Below are 13,160 nucleotides of genomic sequence, written 5' to 3'. Positions count from 1 at the left end.
TTTATTTACACATTAAATTACATTGTAAGCTCTAAAATTGTTAAACACAGCTGTTCAAAAATATTGTGACAATGAAGACCGCCACGATAAACTTACTTATTTGAAGCAAGTGGCTTACAAAACTTAACAATATGGAATACTGCATTTGTAAATCAACACAATGCTTTCTATAGTCTATACTAACATCCCAACAACAAGCTGAACGCTGTAGTCCCTAGCGCCTGTGGTACAGTAGCCATTCCCAACAGCGCGTCGCCTGCGGGCGTGGTGGCCGCCTGGTTCACCTCATCCACCGCGTACTTGAACAGGAACGGCACCGTCACGTTCATCACTTTGGCACCGAACAGCAGCGAGAGAGACAGCATCACTCTGTTGCGGATCATTTCATTGTCCTGGAATTTATTAAATATAAAAAAGATAACAAAAAATGTTTACTCTGTCCACCTGTGATATGTGTAATAAGTACAAATCTGTTCACTTTGAGATGTGGACCAACAAACAAACTGATGAACAGACAGACAAATAAGAACTCAAAATAATGCTTATTTGTGTGCTATGCCCTCTGTCTCTCTACTGTTCTTTAGTCACCCCTTTCTTATTTATTACTTTTCTTTCAGCATACAGACAGCAGGTTTTACTGTTTTAATCTATGTATATGTGCACCAGTGAAGCCAAATTTTAGTCATTCTATTTACCTTTACAGTTGATGTTCCTTAAGATTTTTGTTTCCAGTGTTACTTGCATCAAAATCCTTTTTACATCATGAGCAAAATATAACATGATAAAATAATAAAAAAATTACAATACACTTATAATGTCTATTAAATTAGAAAATGTTTGCAAATGCAATTATGAAGGCTTTTGTCAATCACACTTTATGGACATCCGTATCAATGATTGTGACAAATTTAAAATATTACCCTATTACATTTAAATGATATTCTACATTTCCTTGTTTCTAAAAAATATTCATCCTTTTTTTTATACAAGGCAGCAATGTGACACCACTCCACATAATGGTAAATGGAGTGTGTCATCAGTCAATGCAATTATGCCGACCTGTTTCAAACCAGACAATGTATTGATTGATTTAAAAAATTGTTAAAATGCAACTGAATAAATGAGAAGTACTCACCTTGGGCCACACATACTCCAGCATCCCCCGTACCATATCCGTCCCCGTCACTGGCTTCATCACCCAAATTTATATCTTCACGAGACAAAACAGAGGCACCTGGGTGAAAACAGTCTCTTTTTTGGATTCCTAGGAAGAGAATGGGACATTTTAGGACCAGTCACAGGACATATAGAGGAAGGTGTTAGCGGGCAAGCAGGAGGGAAATGTGCGGAAAGGGGAATGAAGACTGCATTCCAACCAAGTATTAGTAACAAAACAAGATGAAATAAAACATAGTTCAATAAACAAGCAATTGTGATATCTACTGATCTTGACTAACTGCCAATTGGGATTTTTAGTGCTGTAATAAAAAATAATTTGTGCATAGGGTAATGTTCCAAAAAAAAACTTAAAAATTTTGACAAAAAACACACATCCTATATCAAAAAATGATTTTTAATATACATACATTTTATAATTTCATACATTAAGTATAATGTGTGTATGAACAGTAGATTCAGCAAAATAATTATAGATGATATAAAAATTAAAATGACAATGGCAACAAAAATTAGCAATTTGTATATATTTCTACATGAATATTTTAAAGAAATATAGGGTATTAGTATGTTTCTAAATTTCATTGACATAATTTTATGAATTAACATCTATACTGATGAAAAAAAATGTACATGTGTTAGGTGTCTAATATTTTTATAAAAAGTGTTTAATTGTAACTATTTTAAATAATAAATATCATTTTACTGTATTTTTTTTAGTAATGATTATGCTTGATTCTCAGTCCATAAATCTCATTTATTACTTTTTTTACTCCTTTTTATTTTCTTTACAGTGGAGACCATGGACCGTGCAGAACAGCCAATGGTAAGACATTCATCTGCCACATGTTTATTATGCTTTTTTCATTTAAATATTTCAGCATATTGCAACATCTTTTTATCATATCAATATTTCATCATGACAATATTTTTTTCGACATCTTTGTCAAATGTATGTATTATTAAATTTCGTGTATATTTACATATGACTTTCTGTATTAGAATCTTATCAGAATTTCAAATTATTTACATTTAGTACTGATAAAAATTAGCATGTTAAGTTGCTAACAAGACTTATGTAACAAAGAAAAAGAATATATTTTTCAGAAAAGTCCCTATTTATTTAACGACATATTAAGTAGCATTAATCGCTACATTGACTCACCAACTGGTATTTTTCCTGTCTTTGGTTTGTTTGCCAACACTGCTGCCAATACATTTTTCGCCGGATCTGAAGCCCCAGCATTGCTTGGAGCCTGCGTTGTATATAACTAAAAGCAGATTTACCATATAAAACTTAGCAATTAAGTAAAACACTTTTAAATATTTAAGAAAAATCAAGAAAATTCCATCACTACTGCAACATAAAAACGCACCCGGAAGTAACTCGCCGCCGCGCATTGTTTACATATTATGTTCAATTGGGGCTTATTTAATATTACAGATTTGTTACTTGAATACGATTTTGTAAATTTGGCGTGATTTCGAATTATTTTATCGAATCTCCTATTTGACAGCAGCGCAGCCGCCATGGTGACAATTTGACAAATGTTATCAATAATGACAAAATAGTAATTATGTTGCCCAATTAAAGAATTGGGAATTACCTTCCTCACCATGACCAAACTATCTAAATAATATATTTGTTTTAAAATAATTTGTTAATATTTATATTATTCATTTATCTTTAGGCTTAAAGATATTATCAAAAATATATTTTTATTGTTGTTAAATACACTATGTATTTTTTTCACACATTATATTGAAAACTAGGATTAAAGACAAATATTAGTTATTTCACAACTCTTGGTGTAGTCACTTGAAATGATTTAATGTTTTTCCGTAATTCTGCTTTCATAAACTCAACTCTCATCTGTAATTAACGCTAAAGCAACTCCGAGTTAGACGGGAATTTTCCCAACCTGGCAATATTGAAAGAAGTCCGTTGACAGTGGCAGTAACTGACATTCGACACTGACCATGGGAGTTTAGGTACTCTTCACACTACACACCTACCTTGTGAAACACCCCTTACGCTAATTAAAAAAATTAATATTCCAACGCCCAGCCATTAATCATATAGGCAATATTAGTTTATATCTGATCTCTCAAGAAATAAGTATTGAAATCGAACGGGATTTTTAAACTTACCTGGTTCTTACAAATGCATCAGACAGAGTAGCATGAGAAAAAAAAACAGCTGACACATTTAACATTTAATAAATTTCTCCAATATACAAACATACTGACACATAAGAGCTATACAATTATCTAAAATAACACATCTATTTTCAGTACTTCTTAATATATTTATTGAATCGCTAATTTCCTTCAGTTTATTCATAACCAGAGGCATTATCAATTCATTGAGGTTTCTATCGTTTGAACATATTGCTGCAGAGTATATTAGTCTACTAACATCCATATCTTTTCTATAATAATACTTTACAACCATCAATAGACCATATAGGTTAAAACTAAGACCCTTATTATCTATATACAAATCTTTGTTTAGACTATGGTTTGATATGAAATTGGCCTGTTCTTGGGACAGTTTTATGGAATTAGTTGTAAAATACGATTTAATATTATCAAAATTAAATGAAACACAGTCTAACTCATTATCTGGTAGGTAAAACCATATTCAGTGATCAGTTTTAAGTTATGACTATCACCATAGCAGATAAACACTTGAGAATATGGATCAAAATTGTTTTTTGTGTATATAGAAAATGATATGTCTAAAAATAGATCTTCGTTCAAGTCTTTAATATTTAGGTTCTCTATATCTCTACTAACTAGTAATTTAGTCTCATTTCTTGCATCTGGGCTGTGGTTTATCATATCTAAATATGGACATAAAGATATTTTAGTATTATCACAAATTAAATTTAATATTGTATTTTCTATGTTTTTTAAATCTATTACTTTTGATAAATCCATATACACACATCTAGTATTGACAGTAAAATAGGCCCATTCGTACAATGGCAATGTAAATGATTTTAAAATATGAACACTGCTTTCTTTGCTTGATGTTTTTAAAATATCTCTAAAAATTTTGTATGATGATTCTATGGTATCTTTTTGTTTTATAATTATAGAGAATGTCAGTGTCTATGTTACATTGAGTTTCATATGGCAAAAATATGGCACTGTATAATCTTTAGGCAAACTTTCCAGGTAAACATGCCATTTTGAATTTACAGATAGAACTCTTAAAAATGCCAAATAAAAAGACATTAATGACTGAAACGACACTCCTTGCTTGTATTCCCGCAAACAATCTACGCTGTTATCTAAAAATATGCTACAGAATGCTTTGTCCATCAACAGCGTGCTAACATTTATTGTTAAATTTAACGGGAGAGTAATAAGTTCTTCGCCACATTTTATCTTCTTTTTTGTAATAACTCCGCGACCAGTATCATCGAACACCGCTAATGCTAGCTTTTTATTACGTCGCAGGCCATTTTTTGCAAGCCATGTATTCAATAAAACGGAATCTTCATTATCATCACTCAGGTAAAAATTTCGCGGTTTCACTACACACCGTTTACGTTTGGTCCTTCCCATAATTCACAGAAATTAACTCAAGTTATCCAGACCCTTTCAGATATTAGGCGATTATTATACCTATTACTTGAAGTATATGCCTTTAATTTAATTAGGCGGTGTTACGCATAAAATTGAAAATTGTTTGTTGATAATACCTCCACTCCCCCATTATAAATTTATTTTGACATTATTGCTGTTAGTGACAGTGTTGCCAGTGTATATTTTATAAAAGCTAAAAACGTATTTAGAAACTCCCAAAATATTGAATTTTTGAAAAACATACTCTTCAAAAATATGTAATAGATTTTCTTTTGAAAAGGGTACTTTGTACAAATTATACAAAATGCTTTTACGATCATTTTCTTACACGCAAAACTTTCTTAAGCTCTGTTTGACGTTAAAATCCTTCCGAATTTGAGAGAAACCCTACATTTCAACTGTGGCAGATTTTTTATATTCGGAATGAATTAGGAATAAGCTATACATTTTTCTATTGACGTTTATCTTTTTGTTGAGAATAGCAATAATTTTTTTTATCGTAACCACAAATATTAATTTTACTGAACATTGAAACCAATTGAAAGTTTATAAAATGCATAACATTGAAATCATGTTTCTCACAAGACCAAGTCACAGACGCCCAGGGCCGTAGCTAGACTTGAATTTAAGGTAGGGCAGCTGTTTTTACAAGCAGGGCGGAAATAAAAATGTTACTAGCTCTGATCTGCTCAATCGATTTTTGGTTTCCTTAACTTGTGGGAGTGAGGCAAAAAAATTGAACTTACGTAATTTTTAAGCTAATATACAGATTGTAACAAAAATCCCCTAAATTTCGAAAGAAGGTATTTCACCCCACAATACGAATAACTTACTATGGGACCAACTTCCAAATCGTAAAATAAAACCGCTGCTCCATATATATTCATTGAATCGTAATGTACAATTTAGTTCATTATTAAGGTAGGGCATTAGTATTTTAAGATAGGGCATTAGCATTTTAAGGTAGGGCATTGCCCCTCAATGCCCCCTCTTAGCTACGGCCCTGCAGACGCCGCACTTGTAATCTATATATATAAAAATGAATTGCTGTTCGTTAGTCTCGCTAAAACTCGAGAACGGCTGAACGGATTTATCTTATCTTGGTCTGGAATTATTCGTGGAGGTCTAGGGAAGGTTTAAAAGGTGAGAAAAATTCGAATAATTGCCGGGAAAATCCTCAAAACAGCATTTTTCTATTTCCCATACAAACGTTTTCTAACTAATACGTAGAGTCAATTTGAGCTTTATTGCTATTGTATAAAGTTCACTATTGTCTAAGCAATGTGGGTGTGTTCCTAACATCAAAGCAGTGTGCGTTGGAGCACAGAATATAATAATGTAATGTCGCGTTCTGAAACTCAACAAAAGTGATATCGCGGACCCGACTAAATTGAACAGTCACAAAATTTAATATATCATTAGTTATTACTTGGTTGGCTTCACGATATTATTTCTTTTGTTTTACTTTAAAATGCATGTTTTCGTTATGGACAATTTTTGAGCTACTTTTGCATATCTATACTTATAATAAATCTGTAGAGAGGTCAATTCTGTACATGAAATATATTTCCAAAATAACTGGGGGTGATTAGGGATCGATACTGATGCCAAAAATGCAATTAGTAAAATTTTTGTCTGTCTGTCTGTATAACCGTTATAGAAACAAAAACTACTCGACGGATTTTAACTTAACTTGGTACACTTATTTTTCATACTCCTGAGCTGGTTATAGTATACTTTTCGTCACGCATAGCATAGGAGCATAGCAGTGATGGAAAATGGTGGGAAAACGGGAGAAGTTACTCCATTGTTTAAGCTTCCGTCATTTCGTGTGCAACCTTAATGGTTAAAAGTTCCTTCGATTTCACCAGGATCCCATCATCAGACCCTGACCGGACAATCGGACCACCTGCATACCACCATAAATTAAAAAAATCCCGACAAATTGAGCACCTTCTCCATTTTTGAAACCCGAAATCCACGCGGGCGAAGCTGCGGGCGGAAGCTAGTATATATATATATATATATATATATATAGTTCGTATAGTAGTATATATATATATATAGTTCGACGTTCTGAAATCGGAGACGGAATTTATAAAGCCATTTTTTCACGCTAATCATTTGGAAATTACCTGGAGGAAAAATAAAATATTACAGATTTTACAGTTTTATTATATTTTAATTATTATAAACAAAACTATTTAGATAACAACATAATATGAAATTAAATATACGATTTTCTAAAATTCGTTCAGAAACAGTTCATAAAATGACTTGTCGGTTGCAACTTGCAAGTAGCAACTTGAAAAGTTTTGTTTGAAGCTAACGGATTATTCAAATCTGTGATTTATCAAGGGATTTAGAACTAAATGAACGTAAAACAACTGCTTGAAAGTATTAGTCTGTGTATGGTTTATTAATTTTTTTATATTCTTATTGTACAAACTATAAATCCAGTGAAATGTCGCAACAACAAACCAAAAACTGCATAACCCTGCGTGGTTCCGCACAAATTATTTGCGAATACCTGAGTAAGTTTACCTGCTGAGTTCCTTTTAAAATAACTTATTTTAGAAAAATACACAGTACTTTATTGCAATTTTATATTAAGTATGTACTTATAAATGTAATTTATATTATTGATGTGTTGTTTTAGAATTCGCTATCAACTCTGTATTGTTCCAAAGAGGCTTATATCCACCAGAAAGTTTTAAAGCCGAGCAGCAGTATGGTCTAACGCTTTTAATATCTGAAGACCAACAAATCAAGAACTTTTTAACAAATTTACTCACCCAGAGTGAAGGTATATATTTCATTTTAATTTCCATGCATACTTCAACTTCTGCCAGTGTCACTGTATATAAATGATTACATTTTATATAACTCCCTTTATTCTGAATAATAAAGCAATATTTAATCTAATTTATTTAATAATTAAACCAATTATTTGTTTTTAAATTTCAGAATGGATAGTAAATAAGAAAGTGAGCAAACTGTCTCTCATTATATTAAATGTGGCCAACAAAGAGGTCCTTGAATGCTGGGATTTCAATGTTCAATATGAAGATGGAGACACCGCACTGTCCAAAGAGAAAAACGAAACTGTTGGAAGCAAAGACTTGAAGAAAATCCAACAGGAAATTAGAGATGTTATGTTGCAAGTAGCAGCAACTATATCATACTTGCCATTCTTAGACTGTAGGTGTTCGTTTGATGTTCTAGTTCATGCAAGGACAGATTGTGATATACCTGACAAATGGGCTGAGGCTGAGCCTGTAGCGATAGCGAATGCTCAGAATGTTCAGCTCAAATCCTTCTCTACCAGCTTACACAAGATGGAGACAGTAGTTAGCTATAAACTTGTAGATTAAGATGTTGACTGCGGTTTGTGCAAAAGTTGTGTTATTGTGGACGTAATGTGCGTGTGTCTAGCAGACAGCTGAAGTGTTCTCTTATATCTATCTCACTCATTCACATTGCTCAACAAAATGCCAGTGAGACACACAGATTGCTTGTGGTGGCTGCTTTGGTGGATACTTCATTCTATTGGTGCCATAGTCAATGTGGTTACATGCCAGTTTTTTGCACAATAAAATCTACACATTTTTCAATAGAACTTATATGAGATGTAAATCTGCAGTTTTTATTAATTATGTTTCAAGATTAATTTCCTAAGAAAAGCACAGATAGTTCAGCTAGCTAAAATGTTAGAGGTAGGGTTAATAGCTTATAAGACTGCAGTGGCGAAGGGTGAAAATTTTCAAAAGGTAACCCGAGGAAATATTTTTTTCTACAGTTAACATGTAATACGCTGTTCACAATAAATTAAAATCAATAAAATATTATAATACATAATAATTTCCTTCTAACATAAACATTATTTCTAAACTCTAAATTTAACAAATAATCACATATTCTGAACATAGGTACTTATTTAAAAGAGCCCAACAAAAATTAATAAAGCACACTATACACAAACACTAATATTATACATTCTAAATTATTAAAAAATTTCGCGCCAATGGCCCAACATTAAGCCGCAAATTCTCGGGTTACCCTGAAGTACACATACACGCACGCACACATGTATTTTTACGTCACTTCCAAAAGATTAGACAAAGACACCGCGCTGCGTGTGAAAGAGACAACAATATCGCGAGGGAAGCTATGCGCGGCCGGGTTCACTTCGAACACTATAAGGCGCGAGCACTGCGCGCGAGTTACGATTTAACGAATTGATAATATGAACTATGTACCGTAATCGTTGAAGTATTGATTTAATGAAATAAGTATAGGATGACTTGTTTGAATACACTATTATTATATAGTTATGTTTATCATTTATTATTTTAAGTTAATTTACAAAAGGTAACCCGGTAGGAATCGGCTTGTATGGACGCTTCGCCACTGTAAGACTGAACAGATTGGGTAGAAAAGATATTGAGCAAAGTACCATGTACCAGCTACTACATCATTGCATGTCCTACAATGTAAACAGATAACCTCATAAAGGTCGCAAGACCCTTAAGCTTAATTTCTTTGCATGATATATAGAAATACAGTTTATTATCAAAGGATAAAAATCAAAATACTAGATCACAAGTCATCTTTGAAACACGATGAAAACTGAGGGGCCTATGAACCATAATTGCCAATAAAATCTTGTCATATCTACAGATTGTTTTCCGCTTATGTATGGATTAAATGTTGTGCTATTAAAGGTGATATAAGGGTTTGTCTGTAAGTTCTATTGATAAAAATGTTTTTGTACTGTGTGATGTATCTAATGTTTTTAGGCTCAAAGGATGCAATCACAATATCTCACTTTTTAATTACACACACATTTGATATTAGTATCAATATGGGACCATTTTTTAAAATAGTACTATGATCTAAATCATATTTTTGTAAAGGTAGATTCTGTGTAAAGCATTAAATAAATTAGGAAACTTGAAGCCAAATTATAATTCAAAAAAACCACTTCTTCACTTTCCTAAAATTAAACTATCATAATGTTTTAATTCTGTTTTAACTACTTGAAGATGTTAAAAGGAACCAGTGTATAAATAATATTTAATTGGTATTTTTTTACCACTTGACATTATAATATTAAAATTTTAGTATTGTAGTAAGAAATAAAATCACTTATTAGTTATTAGAAGGCAATGGCTTTTGAAACAAATGTGAAAATAAAGCCTCTTGTTCCGTTTTTCTTCACAAAGATTTTAACGTATTAATATACATTGATAGTAAAACACACAATTTAAATGTTTTTATGGTAATTCTGAATCATTTTCATATAGTACTAAATATAGGATAAACATACTCAATAAAGTTTGAAATTTTTTACTTTATTCAATCTTATACAGTATTGTAAATATTAACTTAAGTAGGTAGGTAGCGAAGTAAAATACCATACATTCATTTTTAGATGACAGTAAGTAGCTTTAAGTAAGTGTTAAATAAAATGTTTTTTTTTTTTCTATATGTCTGCCTTTTAATATTCCTGCCCTAAAAGTCTAATAAATATATGGTGTTTTATATTTATTAACGAGCCTGCCGGCATAAAAATTCTCTTTGCAGAAAAAGTAATGAAAACGCGCTTGGCTTTGTTACCCCTGTTAGGGTAGGCAGCAACGCAAGTATTGCACTCACTTTCCCCATGTGTATTTTGGCCCATGATGTTATGGGGAGCCTATCGCCATATACTAGATATAACAACACGTAATTAACTACTTTAGGTACTAAAATGCTTTTGTGTAATTTAATTTTGTAGGGGTAAACGGCTTGTCACTTGATATTAGTTTGTTAGGTTTTGGTTCAGTATCAGCTAAATGGATTGTGTTACTATGATAGCAGGTGTATGCTGCGGTCGCAGACTTAGACACGTCAACGTCAGAGGAAGCCCGCAGCCGTCCCAAATGCACCGAAGAGGGCCACCGCGGAGTTTTAGCTGGTAGGCCGTGCATAGGCTTAAGTTGTATATAGGGTTAGGGACTCGGCCCGGCGGTCGCCCGAAGGTCACCATCAAATCCGGGCGACTCAACGCCGGGCCGTAAGGCACGGTTACCCCAGCATAACCGCTCCGTCGCCCCTCCACGAAGGCTGGGCGGTAGTAATAAGGCACTTTCTCCGCGAAATGTACTTATATCGCAAAAGCTCTTTTAAATCTTTAAACTATAAAAGGAAAATAAAAAACTTAAATGCAATTTTTACAATTCATTTAATATAACAAAGCGCTTACAAAATATCGATTATAAGGTACAATAAATAACAACTATTTAGCAAAAATAATACTGTACATTTATTAATACAACTTAAAATTATTCGACTCATTTAATATGGACAAACTTTCTAATTTATCGTAAGTGCGTAGGCGTAGTAAGATGGTAGAGTTATCATCACATAAAGTGCGCAAATTAGATTTTTAAGATTCAATTATTGTATTGTTATCCTTGCACGTTTTAGTACTCATGTTATGAGGGAATCATGAAATTTCTATGAGTATTTTTTATTATAGTTAGATTCATTGATGGACTTGCGTTTAGTAGAGGACTTTCACATAATATTTTTTGTGGAATCTGCTACGTAAACTGCAACTTGCTTTAGATTTTAGAAATATGTATTTTTAAGTCAGAATATTTCTGTGAGGATTCATTTATTTAAACAATATGCAATTTTTTCTGCGGTTTTTAAGTTAAAATAATACGAATATGGCGTTTGTGGTGTTTAGGGAACTACGGCCCAAAACTGAGTATTAGTATCGGTGGATGTTATTTACTAATAATTAAAAATAGGATGAATTTTGTATGGCAAAGTGATTCTATACAATGTTTAAAATTAAAGATGGAGTATGTTCATTGAAACAGAGTTGTAAAAGTTGGTAAAAGATCGGCGAAGTGATAATATATCCGTTAATTAAGCTTGCTAACAGATATATTAAACATTTTTAACACCGATTTCCTGGCACACAATCGAAAGATTTATACCTTTTGAAGGGAAACCAGAGTCCAGTTTCCTGGTAAATATGTGACCAATGTAAATATGTGAATATAAGACATTTGTTGGGGTGGATAATTCATATTAGTTTAGTGGGTACTAAATCATTTTACTGTTTGTACTGAAAAGTTTCATGAATTGTATTTTTATATTCACCTTTATTTATTAAAAATGGCGAAAAGTAGCATAAAATATAAAAAAAAATATATATTTTCTTCATTAATATGGCCTTACCATATTGTACTCGGATGGCATTTAAACTTTTAATATTAATTACCTACGTTTTGTTTCTGTTAGTAGTGAATAATGTAATATAAAAGTAATGCAGAAAATGAAATGATGGGCATTATGTGACGTCGAATCTGTCTTACTGTGGAGGGACTTATTGAGCAAATAGATTAATTGAAATATCGCACGTCTGATACCCTAAAAGCCTAAGGATAGGCATGAACTGAGCCAGGCTATAAACGTTTTATTACGTTACAAATATTTCACAACTCACGGGTGTTTTTTCGAAACGAATAACTTGTGAATGCTTGCTGTGACGATAATTCGGTTTTTAATAAAATCTCAGGTTATTCAAAAATATTACGTTGGGGTTTAGGGTTTTAAGACTTATAATATTTGGTCAAAACTGTGTGTGACTGTTAGATTCGATAATTTTTTAAAATATTGGATTGACTTAGCCAATATTTAAATTTATATGAAATAAAAAATTATACTTAATACCTCTTCATTTGTTTTAAGTAGGCATTCATCGTAACATACATATTATGGTATTAGGAACATCAATTTTGAATTCGTACAAGTCATTTTAAGCACCATATAACCTAAATTAAGAGTTGTAACTATACAAAAGCTAGCCAAGCGTAAGGACGAAGGTTAAATACAAAAGTTTATGAGCTCGCTTTCCATCTAGATGAGAATCATAGTTCACCTGTATAGGATTATAGAATATCTTAAGTTCTAGATGTAGAATCAAGCCAGGTAGAGGCAATGGTGGGAGTAAACTTCAGTATTTCTTCAAATTTATTTCATGTTATTTTTCTATATCGCTCTTTAGTTGTTTTAGCAAATACTTTTACAACTTACTTAGGTTGTTGCAAATATTTTGAAATTTGTATTTTTTTTATGTAAACAGAAAGCGTTAATATGTAAACATGTGCGGCGCAAAATGCGTTAGTGTAGTAGTTGAGGGGCCAGGGTGGCGCACAAAAGAGCAGAACAACCCTGGCTAAAATATTTTTAAGATATCAGTCGTCAAACCTTATGTTAGCGTACAATTACATAATCATTACAGTAAAATGATAATGGCTGTACAAAATTCGTTTAACACCGGAATGCTTATCTAAGAATAGATATCGTTCAATCCATTCGTTCAGTCC

General features: G+C 32.3%; 3 protein-coding genes across 4 annotated transcripts; 1 reads left to right on the top strand and 2 right to left on the bottom strand.

Moving 5' to 3' along the window:
• Nucleotides 1–164: 164 nt before the first annotated feature.
• LOC119192545 (ATP-binding cassette sub-family B member 7, mitochondrial-like) lies at nucleotides 165–2,730 on the bottom strand. Of its 2 annotated transcripts, none has more exons than XM_037446357.1 (4): nucleotides 2,553–2,730; nucleotides 2,342–2,447; nucleotides 1,136–1,210; nucleotides 165–392 (listed from the first exon to the last, which is right to left on the bottom strand). In XM_037446357.1, the coding sequence occupies exons 3-4, from the start codon at nucleotides 1,193–1,195 to the stop codon at nucleotides 180–182; spliced, it is 273 nt and encodes a 90-aa protein (XP_037302254.1). In that variant the 5' UTR covers nucleotides 1,196–1,210; nucleotides 2,342–2,447; nucleotides 2,553–2,730; the 3' UTR covers nucleotides 165–179. The 2 variants fall into 2 exon arrangements, with proteins under 2 accessions (XP_037302254.1, XP_037302253.1); XM_037446356.1 differs by having other exon boundaries at nucleotides 166–392; nucleotides 1,136–1,234.
• A 645-nt stretch (nucleotides 2,731–3,375) lies between these two features.
• Nucleotides 3,376–4,894, bottom strand: LOC119192546 (SET domain-containing protein 4-like). The gene is given in 2 exon segments (XM_037446359.1): nucleotides 3,376–3,810; nucleotides 3,813–4,894. Coding segments are annotated over 2 exon segments (1,365 nt in total). The 5' UTR covers nucleotides 4,753–4,894; the 3' UTR covers nucleotides 3,376–3,385.
• A 2,166-nt stretch (nucleotides 4,895–7,060) lies between these two features.
• On the top strand, nucleotides 7,061–8,521 carry LOC115451339 (mitotic spindle assembly checkpoint protein MAD2A). Its single transcript, XM_030179627.2, has 3 exons — nucleotides 7,061–7,307; nucleotides 7,433–7,579; nucleotides 7,741–8,521. Exons 1-3 carry the CDS (start codon nucleotides 7,238–7,240, stop codon nucleotides 8,145–8,147), a joined length of 624 nt encoding a protein of 207 aa, XP_030035487.1. The 5' UTR covers nucleotides 7,061–7,237; the 3' UTR covers nucleotides 8,148–8,521.
• The last annotated feature ends 4,639 nt before the right edge of the window (nucleotides 8,522–13,160 follow it).

Source organism: Manduca sexta, unplaced genomic scaffold, assembly GCF_014839805.1.
Source record: "Manduca sexta isolate Smith_Timp_Sample1 unplaced genomic scaffold, JHU_Msex_v1.0 HiC_scaffold_2903, whole genome shotgun sequence".
Classification (NCBI taxonomy): domain Eukaryota; kingdom Metazoa; phylum Arthropoda; class Insecta; order Lepidoptera; family Sphingidae; genus Manduca; species Manduca sexta.
Note: the sequence above shows the minus strand (reverse complement) of the source record. Positions and strands in the feature narration are given on the sequence as shown.